The sequence below is a fragment of the Convolutriloba macropyga genome, chromosome 3 (assembly GCF_964194025.1).
Source record: "Convolutriloba macropyga chromosome 3, txConMacr16.3, whole genome shotgun sequence".
NCBI classification, from domain to species: Eukaryota; Metazoa; Xenacoelomorpha; order Acoela; family Convolutidae; genus Convolutriloba; species Convolutriloba macropyga.
The window spans coordinates 23361061-23373205 of NC_134470.1; the positions used below are offsets into that span (position 1 = coordinate 23361061).

At 35.1% G+C, this 12145-nt stretch overlaps 2 protein-coding genes across 6 annotated transcripts in view; one reads left to right on the forward strand and one right to left on the reverse strand.

Moving 5' to 3' along the window:
• The window catches only part of LOC142336082 (exocyst complex component 7-like), a 95018-nt gene that overhangs the window by 27531 nt on the left and 55342 nt on the right, over positions 1-12145 (reverse strand). For both annotated transcript variants that reach the window (XM_075384600.1, XM_075384598.1), the window contains one exon: positions 2978-3153. In XM_075384600.1, coding sequence (XP_075240715.1) covers positions 2978-3153 — 176 coding nt within the window. The remainder of the gene's footprint in view (positions 1-2977; positions 3154-12145) is intronic.
• The window catches only part of LOC142336083 (syntaxin-binding protein 1-like), a 631753-nt gene that overhangs the window by 25764 nt on the left and 593844 nt on the right, over positions 1-12145 (forward strand). The gene's annotated exons all lie outside the window — the stretch shown is intronic.

Below are 12145 nucleotides of genomic sequence, written 5' to 3' on the forward strand. Positions count from 1 at the left end.
ACTTCAGCTGACTCCCATGAGAGCAAGTTAAAAACATACCTGGCAGATTGCCAGAAAATAGCCGCCGTTGATTCCCATAATTCTATTGGGATTGAAAGAAAAGAAAATATCAACAAAAATTGATTTTTGTATAAAAACATAATTAAGCGCAATTTATTATGATGTCATTTCGCAATTAAACATACACCTGTCTCTCACTGAGAGGCTACAGGGTCTAGCATCAATACCAATAAGCATTATAGATATTGACTAAAAGTTATGCTAACAAAGTTCAAGTACCGGGCATCTAAGAATGGGCTTTATGGGTTTATCCCGTTTCTATTTCTGACTTTGACTTCTTTATACTGACTCTCTTCATTTTGAATTGCTTTGATTTGAGCAGAATGACAGAAGACTGAAACTGGTCTAGAGAAGTCAAAAAGATTTCACGCAAAATGTAGAAAAAGTTAATCGAACAGGTGAGTCAAAATCATACATGCGGCAAAATTGCTTTATATAGTAGACGCGACTCAAAAATTGCTTCAATCTTCTTTTGCGAGGACTCAAACATACCCGGCAGATTGCCGGAAAATAGCCGCCGTTGATTCCAATAAGCATGATTGGGATTGAAAGAATAGAAATTGAAAAAGATTTTTGTACAAAAACATTTTTTATGTCCGATTTATTTTGATGGCATTTCGTAGTTGAACATACTTCTGTTTCATAGAGAGAGGCTAGAGGGGCTACCATCAATACCAATAAGCATAGGAGATGGTAAGTAAGTCTTATAGGAACGACGTTCAAATAGCGCGCATCTAAAATTGGGCTTTATCCCGTTTCTATTTCTGACTTCAATTTTTTATACTGACTCTGTTCATTTTGAATTGCTTTGCCGAGCAGCTGCTGTTTAAAAGGACTTTGAGCAGAATGACAGAAGAGTGAAAATAGCCTAGAGAAGTCAAAAAGATTTCACGCAAAATGTTGAAAAAGCGGCAAAATGAGGTAAAGCGAAACATTTTTTTATTCGACGAAGTAAAAAAAAATAGGAGCGCTATAATAGCCGGCTGAGAAGATGAGGGCGGCTATTAAAAAGGGGCAAAATGGGTAAAAAGAAAAAAGTTCGAATTAAAAAAATAGGGGTGCTATAAAAGCCTGCTTAGAATATGAGGGCGGCTATTAAAAAAGCACAGGTGCACCGTCGAATGAATCGCACAAATACTAAGTGGACGTCACTATGAAAAGACAACACGTTCGCCAGCGAGGCATAAAATTGAAAGGCACTTGACGCACATCAGGAATCAAACAGAAAGAAAAGAAGAGATAGGAATTGACGAAATCTTTTTTAAGTGTCAAAAAGTGTTCTCATTTGATGTGCAGTTTCCTTTAGATTCTAGAACAATACACAATTCAGCTTCTAAATTGACAGCTATAAAATTCAATACAAATACCAGCTAGCAATCGCTTTAATGAACTTTGATAAACTAATGCACCAGGATTTAACGACCGGTCTTCATCGGTTTAACCCAATTCTTTTGATTGCGCTTTTGACCCTAACCGTATTCACTTCCATGCGTAATTCAATGAATGACCTACTTAAAATCTATTCAGTTGAAACAGTGACTGAGATAAGTTAGAAGTGAGACGTGAAATTCGTGACTTGTTAAACGAAAAACGTGATCGAAAGGTAACGAAAAAAATACAGGACAAGTCCTGACGTACAATTCAAAGAATTTTCATTGGCAACAGTGGGGGGGGGGGGGGTTCAATCTCTAAGAACCGCCCTTATATATATAAGTCTCCAAAGCAGATTCTGTGAATCGCATACTTGAAGACTTGTAAGCTGAAAGGCTCTAAGAGCACTTAATGCCCGCTGGGCGCTACCTGTTTATCCCGTTTTTGAGGACGAAAAGTCAAATGCGTCAGACGAAAAATTGGTCAAGCGAAAAATCGCATAAAAAATACCGACAGGACTAATATAATTGCTACAAACTTCATTTGAGAGCAATTTAAAAAAACAGAAAATCAATGTCAAAATGCTGTATGTGAACAAAAAACCACTAGCGAGAAGTGGAAATTTGGTTCAAACCATAAAACTAAGACTAGAATGAACTGCGAATAGATTGGTGAAACTATTTACAAAAAAATCATATCCAAAAAAATGAAAAAACATTAAAAATCAAAGTGAAATTGACGCATGTGAACAGAAACCAGAAGCGAGAAAGCGATTTTTTGTTCAAACACCATTTTCTCACTCTACGTTAAAATTAGAAGGAAAAAATTTCACGCCGCAAAACCACTCGCTTTTTCGCTCCACTTCGTTTCGGCGTGACCAAAATCCTTACTCCAATTTGACTTCAAAAATCATGAAAATGTGTGAACTGATCTTAAAAAAAAGACAGCGCCCCAACACAATTCAAATTCTTTGAATTGTAAAAAAGGACAGCGCCTAAATAAAAAATTAATATCAGAAAAAAATGTGCGAGCAAGTCACAAAAAATACACTTCACCAAAACAATCCAAGTTGTAGAAACTCAGGTATGAGAATGAGGATAAAACATCAAAGTATGAGAATGAGGATAAAATTCTTCGAAACATTAAGTCTCCAAACTCGTTGGATTTCAAATAATAGCCGTTGAGAGGCTGACGGTGGCAACTAATAATAACATGAGAGCTCATTATTTTCTCACATGTATATAATTTGAATTGAGTATTGAAAAATTCAATTGACTTCTCAATTTGACATTTGTGAGGCGTATGGTGATAGGAATTGTTTAGCAGGCCACAACGATTAGGTGAAAGCAATTTCTGTCAACATTAGGTGCAAATTAAACACATTCAAAATTTCACCTTTTTAACTTTGGCATCTCTTCATTTGAAAACTACTGCAATACTGCAAAGTCAAATCGGCGAGCTAAAATTTTGCTTTTAACAGGACTACTAGCAGGGCCTAAATAATTGCTACATACTTGGTTTAAAAACAATTAAAACGAATTCGCACTTGTCATAAAATTTCTTGTATGGCTCTTCAACTATTGTGTGTATTTCTTGGCGTATGTCCTCGTATGTTTTGGAGCTGGGGATAGAAAGGGTCTTGTGCAATGAGTGAGCCAATTCAAAGTCAGAGTTGAAAGTGCTGAACAAGTTCTTCACGCTTTCTCGTTCCACATCTGACATCTAAACAAACCCTTTACATTATTCACCATTAAATAATTAAGTAACGAGCCCCAATGAACAAAAAGTTCCTTTAGGCAGCAAAATTCAGCAAGGGCCACAACCTATAGGGTCGCACCCTCTTAACTTTCTGTTTGTGCGGTATCACTGAAACAGATCCGGCAGACTGCCGGAATAGCTGCGACTTGTACAGAAATGAGTTGGAAAAAAGTTGTTACACTGGCTGCCTTAGGGAACGTTGGAGATTGATCTGAATCCTGAATTAATAATGCAGTACAATGGTTTATTAACATAGCTGGAAGATTGCCAGAAAATAGCCGCAATAGATTCGTAGATCGGCAGTCTAAAAATAACAGTAAAAAAGACAGACCAAAAAATATCGTCTTTTCATTGAAGGCTGATCTGTTATATTTCGATTGAAAATCTGTATAAGTTATTGTTGCCTCTATTAGCTGATTTCAAATAACCTTCATTTAGAGTGACACACACCCATTTGACCTTATCTCTTTGAATTAAAGTAAATAAAAGTCAATTTCAAAGTGAGGAAGTCATTTTTGAGAGTGAGGTAAGTCAAGTGTGACCAAAAATTTAATCACGCGCATGAACAAAAAAACTCGCTCCACTAAGAGCGAAAAATGACGTCACACATGCTATTCAGTTGAAATTGCATGAACGAATGAACAAAAAGTGGCTGTGACGTCATATGGTCGTAACAAAAATCATGACGACGAAATAAAAAAAACATAGCAGGACAAGTCCTGACGAACAATTCAAAGAATTTTCATTGACTAAAAAAAACTAGACCTAAAACGGCGGACTATGAATGGATTGGAAAAACCATTTAGAAAAAAAAATCCGATCCAAAAAAAATTTAAAAACAGTAAAAATCAAAGTGAAATTGCCGCATGAGAACAAAAAACCACTAGCGAGAAAGCGAATTTTTGTTCAAACACCGTTTTCTCACTCTACTTTAAATTTAGAGCGAAAAATTTTACGCCACAAAACCACTCGCTTTTTCGCTCCGCTTCCTGTTTCGGCGTGACCAAAATCACTACTCCAGTTTGACTTCAAAAATCATGAAAATGTGTGAACAGATCTTAAAAAAAGACAGCGCCCCAAAACAATTCAAATTCTTTGAATTGTAAAAAAAAACCAAGAGAAACCCAATAATAGCCCCAGCTATCGCTGTGCGGCTATTAAAAAATAAATCAGTTTCTAGTTTTCGCTAGATCGACAGTTCTTGATGATTTCTAACGTTGATTTTTTCAATGCTTACTTGCTTGACTTTTTCTTAACCATGTCGCATCGACATAGGACAGAGATCCAAAAGAGTGCACATATTTCAAATAATCAACCGGGCATTAATATTGATGACAAAAGTTATCGCGGCCAACTAAATACTTTAATTCAAAGGGGTGCATCATTGCGAACGTTTTTGCGTGCAAAAAGTTTTGACAACGCAGAGGTTCGAACAGTCGTAAGAATTGGAAGCATTACCCAATAAGCTATCAGGCCCCTGTCAACACTTATCTTACAATCAACTTTGCTATAGCAACAGACATCATTTCTAAATGCAAGAAATTTAGGTCACGCAACAATTAGGGAATCAAACGTGAAAAATTCAAGCAGAAGAATGTTCTAGAACAAATATAAAATGGAAAAGCATCAGACGACAAAACAAAAATCGTTTCAGGCCAAGTCTCAACGCAATTCAAAGAATTTTCATTGACTAAACAAAGAAAAGGATCCAGAGTGAATTATGAATCGACTGGTAAAACCATTTAAAAATAATCAGGTATTAGTGAAAATCGAAGTCAAAATGCCGCATGTGAACAAAAAACCAATAGCAAGAAAGCGAAAATTTGTTCAAACACCTTTTTATCCCTCCACTTTAAAATTAGAGCGAAAAAATTTCACGCCTCAAAACCACTCCTTCTTTGGCTTCACTTACTTTTTCGGCGTGACCAAAATTGTCACTTCAATTTGATTTCAAAAAACATAAAAATGTGGGAAGAGATCTCTGAAAAAACTGCCGGAAGACTCCAGAACCAGCTCGGAGCAGACAATCACTAAGAACCTAGCCACACCCTCACTCAAATGAACCTATTGAATAATTCACTAATAGTTTCGAAAAATTAACTCAGAAAAACTAAGTGAGGAGCCAAAAATTATATTTAGAAATGTGATAAAATTTTTTTCACAAGTTGCAACTCCGGAAGAACTTTTGACAAAACAGCTTGCAATACCGATAGCCATAATTAAAAAAGACTACCGTTTGATAAAAAACAACAGGCACAGCTGTAAATAGAAAAACAAACCCAGCAGATTGCCGGAAAATAGCCGCCGTTGATACCCATAACTCTATTGGGATTGAAAGAAAAGAAAAGATCAACAAATTGATTTTTGTATGAAAACCTTTTTAAGTGCGAATTATTTTGATTTCATTTCGTAATTGTACATACTCTTGTCTTTCAGTGAGAGGCTACAGGGTCTAGTATCAATACCCATAAATAATATAGATAGTAACTAAAACTTATGAGAACGAAGTTCAAGTACCGGGCATCTAAAAATGGGCTTTATCCCGTTTCTATGTCTGACTTTGATTTTTTAATACTAACTCTCTTCATTTTGAATTGCTTTGCTGAGCAGCTGCTGTTTAAAAGGACTTTGGGCAGAATGACAGGAGTGAAACTAGCCTAGAGAAGTCAAACATTTCACGCAAAATGTCGAAAAAGCGGCAAAATGGGTAAAGAGAAAAAAAAGTTAGACGAAAAGAAATAGGAGCATTATAATAGCCGGCTGAGAAGATGAGTGCGGATATTAATACATATATACGGCAGATTGCCTGAAAATAGCCGCCGTTGATTCCCATAACTCTATTGGGATTGAAAGAAAAGAAAAAATCAACAAAAATTAAATTTTTGTATAAAAACATTTTTAAGTGCGATTTATTTTGATGTCAATTCGTAATTCAACATACTCCTGTTTCTCAGTGAGAGGCTACAGGGTCTAGTATCAATACCAATAAGCATTATAGATAGTAACTAAAACATATGAGAACAAAGTTCAAGCACCCGGCATCTAAAAATGGGCTTTATGGGTTTATCCCTTTTCTATTTCTGACTTTGATTTTTTTATACTGATTCTCTTCATTTTTAACTCCTTTATTGAGCAGCTGCTGTTTAAAACGACTTTAAGCTCAATGACAGAAGAGTGAAACTAGGCTAGAGAAGTCAAAAAGATTTCACGCAAAATGTCGAAAAAGCGGCAAAATGGGTAAAGCGAAAAAAAAGTTCGACGAAGTAAAAAAAAAATAGGAGCGCTATAATCGGCTGAGAAGATGAGGGCGGCTATTAAACATAAACTGACTAATGTCGAAAGCATTGCTCTCGAACGACAGGCGGGTGGAAAAACATTTGACCCCACCGGAATTCAAACCATTGACCTCCCGCTTCATAACAATATGCACTACCAACTGTGCTATCTGGCCCTTAACTATGCTACTCTGTAACCAAGTTCATATTAGCAACAAGAACGAGAGCAATAGAGGTCATTCAAAAATGAAGAACGAAAGCGTGAAAAAGCCACTTGAGAAGTCAAAGAATGTTCTAGAAGAAAAGCGCAAAATTGACACGCAAAAAATTTGCATAAAAAAGACCAACACGTTTAAAAAAATTATTATGAACTTTGTTCAAGAGCAATTAAAAAATTCCTGTCACCACATCAATTTATGTCATATAATATTGGATAATATCAAACCATTTCGGTGAATCGTACACTTAGACTAGTCAACGCTCTAAGAGCTTAATGCCCTTCGGCTTACAGGTGTATCCCGTTTTCGAAGACAAAGTAAAACGATCGGACGAAAGTTGGTAGCACAGTAAATTGGACTAAAAAGATCCAGACGACTGTTATAAACATAGCTGCCAGATTGCAAGAAAATAGCCGCAATTGCTTCGTAGATCTGGAGTCTCAAAAAACAGTAAGACAGACCAAAAAAATTCGTTTTTTCATTGAAGGCTGATATGTTATAGTTTGATTAAGAATCTGTTTAAGTTTTTGCTGCCTCTGTTAGCTGCTCTCAAATAACCTTCATTTAGAGTGACGCACACCTATTTGACTTTATCTCTTTGAATTAAAGAAAATAAAAGTCAATTTCAAAGTGAGGAAGTCATTTTTCAGAGTGAGGTAAGTCAAGTGTGACCAAAATTTTAATCACGCGAATGAACAAAAAACTCGCTCCACTAAGAGAGAAAAATTACGTCACACATGCTATTCAGTTGAAATTGCATGAACGAATGAACAAAAAGTGGCTGTGACGTCATATGGTTGTAAAAAAAATCGCGACGACGAAACAAAAAATATAGCCGGAAGAAATCCGGAAGCGACTCGAAGCGTAAAAACTTGAAAAACGGTAATTGCAGCTGAAGCCATTAACTTTTGTATTAAACCATCAATTCAAACCCCTAAGCCTACCCATGACTGTTTTTGGCCTATTGGACCCTGCCGGAAATCGACTTGCCCATTTCGATTCTATTGGGAGTAGGGAGCTGAAACTTTGGTACGTAATTTACTTCTGTGAGTTAGGAATCCTACACTTAGTTCGTGAAAATCGGTTCAGTAGTTTTGGAGAAAAAAGTTTGGGTTAAGGAGACGCCGGTTTTTGGACAAGTTAGGGTTAGGCACTTTTTTGCAGTTCTTTCTCGGAATTTGGTATTAAACTTATATTTTTGAAAAGTAGACAAGCAGGGCTTTCTACCCACATCAATTTTTTAATTCTACGATTTCTAGTTCAGTTTTTATGGGCTCTCAAACATAAGAAAAAAAAAAGGTTGGGGTTAGGCAATTTTTTTTTGCAAAGTTTTATGGGGTATAATGCGAATTTAGAAACGAGAGTGAATACTACGTTCTTCCCCGATGCCATAGATTTGAAAAATCCAATAAAAAACTATAACCCTAACTCGCGCTTTTAACTTAGTCCATCATCTCTAGTACACCTCAACAACTTGAAACAAAGTTCATATTCAATTTGGACCTAAAAATGCCAAATCATTAACTAGTCATCGGAATGTTCTGAAATTTTGAACACGCTCAATTTCACGTACCCGGGAAACCCTGCCAAAGTTTCAGAGCAATACGACCAATAGAAGTTTGAAAAAACCACAAAAAAAATTATGCCCACGAAAAACGCCCGTTTTTGGCCTGATAACAATTTTTCAGCAAGGCCTTAACGGTTGATAACCCCTTTAAATTCCTTTTAAAGGATATAGCTTCCAACCGCCTGAATACAAGGATTTTAAAAATATGTCTTATAACATTGCCAGATTAACATAACTCAAGTTATTGACCTTATTCCCAACTTTTTTTTGAAGTCAAAATTGGGTTACATTTTTTTAGGTGGGGCATTTTTTAGGTGGGGGTTATAGGAGTCCCCTGACAACATCCTGATAGGAGCTTGATTAAATTATGTTCTATTCTGATCCATGTGGGGTCTCAAGTGATAACAATAAGTTTTTGTTAGCAAAAACAGCTTTCAAATTTAAAATAGCTTTTCACTACTTAATAGTTTAGTGTTTCAGAGCATCTTAGCCCTAATCTTCAAAGTCAAAGGGTCAAACAAATTATATTTCCAAAAAGTACGGATTCCAAGCTTTAATTTGAGCTATATATGAATACTTTTGGACAAATATTTGTATAACTTAGGTGATATCAAACAAATTTCTTTAGTGGAAATATGTGACATCTCGTTCAAAGGGTCGTGTAGTCATTAATGCGCTCAAAAAGTGTCAGTTTTATGAACCTCACACAAAATTCTATAAAAGAGCTTTCCAAAACTTTATACAAGGCTATTGCACCACTGTTGAAAGTGCTCGGAAATAGCCATAAATTACCAAGTCAAAATTCAATCGATTTTTGTTTTTTGTTTGTTGTCATTTTAGGCACTTTTTTAACAAAACATTCTTATAGACTAATGGCCTTGGCTGCAAAGACTATTAAAAGAGCTTTAAAATGAGCTATATATGAATTGTTTTGAGCGAATATTTGTTTCCCTATGATTTAAACAAACATAAGTGACATCTTACCTATCTTGGACCTAAACACTCCAGGTACCATAAACGTGCTTAAACGGTTAAAAAATGCTAGTTTTTTGAATGTCATCTTGTCAACACAAACGCTTTTCAAAACTTCATATAAGGCTACTGTAACATTCTTATAGACGGTCGGAAATAGCCACTGTTGACCAAATCATAAATGTTCGATTTTTACTTTATGTTTGATGTCATTCTATATATTAATCAGGCCATTATTGATATAGGGTTTTATATATGGCTGCAAAGCTAATTCAAAGAGCTTTACAGTGAGCTATATATGAAGCAATTTGATCCAATATTTGTTTCCTTATGACTAAAACAAAGAGACAAAATACATAGAATACATGTAAGAATTTCCTTTCAATTTGTATTTCAGACCCCTAGAGTGAAATTTTAGAAAGACAAAATCCAATTTTATCTTTTTTGTGTAATCTATGATACCAGATGAGATCGGAAATATATAGTTTTTACATATTGGGCACCCATATGTACCCCCCAAAGAGACAATACATAGAATACATGTAAGAATTTCTTTTCAATTGGTATTTTAGAAACCTAGAGTGAAATTTAAGGAGGACAAAATCCAATTTTTAACATTTTTTGTAAAATATGTTATCAGAGAAATTTGGAAAGGTAGAATTTTACATATTGGGAGCCCATATTTACTCCTCAAAGGGACAGAGTACATAGAATATGTGTAGGAAATTCGTTTCAATTTGAATTTTAGTCCCCTAGAGTGGAATTATAGAAGGGAAAAATCCAATTTTATCATTTTTCTGTAATCTATGTTACCAAAGGAGATCAGAAAAATAAAATTTTTACGTATTGAGCGCCCGTATGTACCCCTCAAAGAGACAGAATATATAGAATACATGTCAGAATGTCGTTTCAATTTGTATTTGACCCCTAGACTGAAATTTTAGTTGGACAAAATCCAATTTGATATTTTTTTCTGTAATCTATGTTACCAGAGGAATTCGGAAATATATAATTTTTGCTTATTGGTCGCCCATATCTACCCCTCAAAGAGACAGAATACGTAAAAGTGTTGTGTTTCTCCAGCTATTTTTGCTTCCTAGAGCAAATATTTAGAAAAGGAAAGTGCAAATTTCTTAATTTTAAGCAATTTCCCATGTCAGGGGAGTTCAAAAATATAATTTTAAAACACATTTGAAGCCTATTTATACCTCTCAGGTTGAGAGAATATCTAGAATACGTGCTATTATTTCTTTTATCCCGTTATTTTTGCTTCCTAGAGCAAAAGTTTAGAAGGAAAAGTGCAATTTTTTTTAAATTTTATATTATTTCCTATCTCAGGGGAGTTTGAAATAACAATTTTTACGCACATTCGATGTGTATTTATACCCCCAATATAACAGAAAACATAGAATACATGCAATTATTTCGTTCTTTCCGTGTATTTTTGCTTCCTAGAGCAAAATATTAGAAAAGGAAAGTGTAAATTTATTGATTTTATATAATCTCCATATCAGGGCAAATTCAAAATACAGTTTTAAGAGACGTTGAATGCCTATTCGTACCCCTCAGTATGACAAAACACATAGAATACGTGCATTTATTGCGTGTCTCCAGTTATTTTTGCTAATTGGGACAAAAGTTTAGAACAAGAAAGTGCAAATTTATTGATTTCAAAAAGTCTTCAATATCAGCGGAGTCCAAAAATATAATTTGTAAACAAATTGAAAGCCTATTCGTACGCCCTAGATAGACAGAAAGCACAGAATACATGAAATATAAGAAATTTTAAAATGTTTGAGTTATCGGTTTTCCTCTTTTGAGGGTGTTCCCGATCGAACTTTCCATTTCTGTCATTTTCATTCGATTGGCCGTAAAAAATACTACAAAAAAGCCCTAAACAAGTACTCTGTCAATTGAGCCAGTATGAGTCGTTTAAGGTTCAAAGTTCTCGGCTTTCGCATTTTTTTGAGGTTCAATTATTGGTTTTCAATTTTTGAGGGTGTTCCCGAGCGAATTTTTAATTTCTGTTTTATTTTCATTCGATTGGCCGTAAAAATTAGTACAAAAAAGTCCTGAACAAGTACTCTGTCACTTGAACCAGTATGAGTCGTTTAAGGTTCAAAGTTCTCGGCTTTCGTATTTTTCGAGGTTCAGTTATTGGTTTTCAATTTTTGAGGGTGTTCCCGAGCGAATTTTTAATTTCTGTTTTTTTCATTCGATTGGCCGTGAAAAATACTACAAAAACCTCATAACAGCTTTTCTGTGCGATCAGTAGGTGTAAGTCGTTTAAGCCCCAAAGTTGTCGGCTCGAGTCGTTATTACGTAACCTAAAAAAATCCGAAGATTTGTACAATCAACTATTGAAGCAACGTCAAAATGGGCTGACATTCCAGATATGAGTAAATTGTTATACCGGAAAATCGATTTTATAGTTCACTAGAGCCCATACTCAACGAGATTCTACAAATCTTTGGGACACATGACGTCATGGAATGCCCCTACAACATATGACGTCATGGAAAATTACAACGGATTTTGTTGAAATTTATATTTTCGGAATCCCCGTATCCAGGCGGAGGTCACTATATTTTTTTCAAAAAAAAATCTTCACAATCTTAGTTTTCGCTATAGAAGTAGTCATTTGCACGTTTAAACATCTGAAAATCAGTCGGTTATTTATTCCTTACTATTTCAATTTTAAAATTCGAAAAACTTTTCAAATTTGTTTAATTTTTAATTCCGTTGGTGTCCCATGCTCAGGTAAGTGGAATGGGGGGTGGTGGTGGTGTCTTTTCTGTAGGTGTTTTTGGGTTCCGGGGGTTGTTTATAACACGAAAACACGCTGTGTCCCACTAAAAACTTTGTAGCTTAATAACTCTTTGAAAAATTGCTCAAATAGCTTAAAATTTTTTTCTGGTAATGGG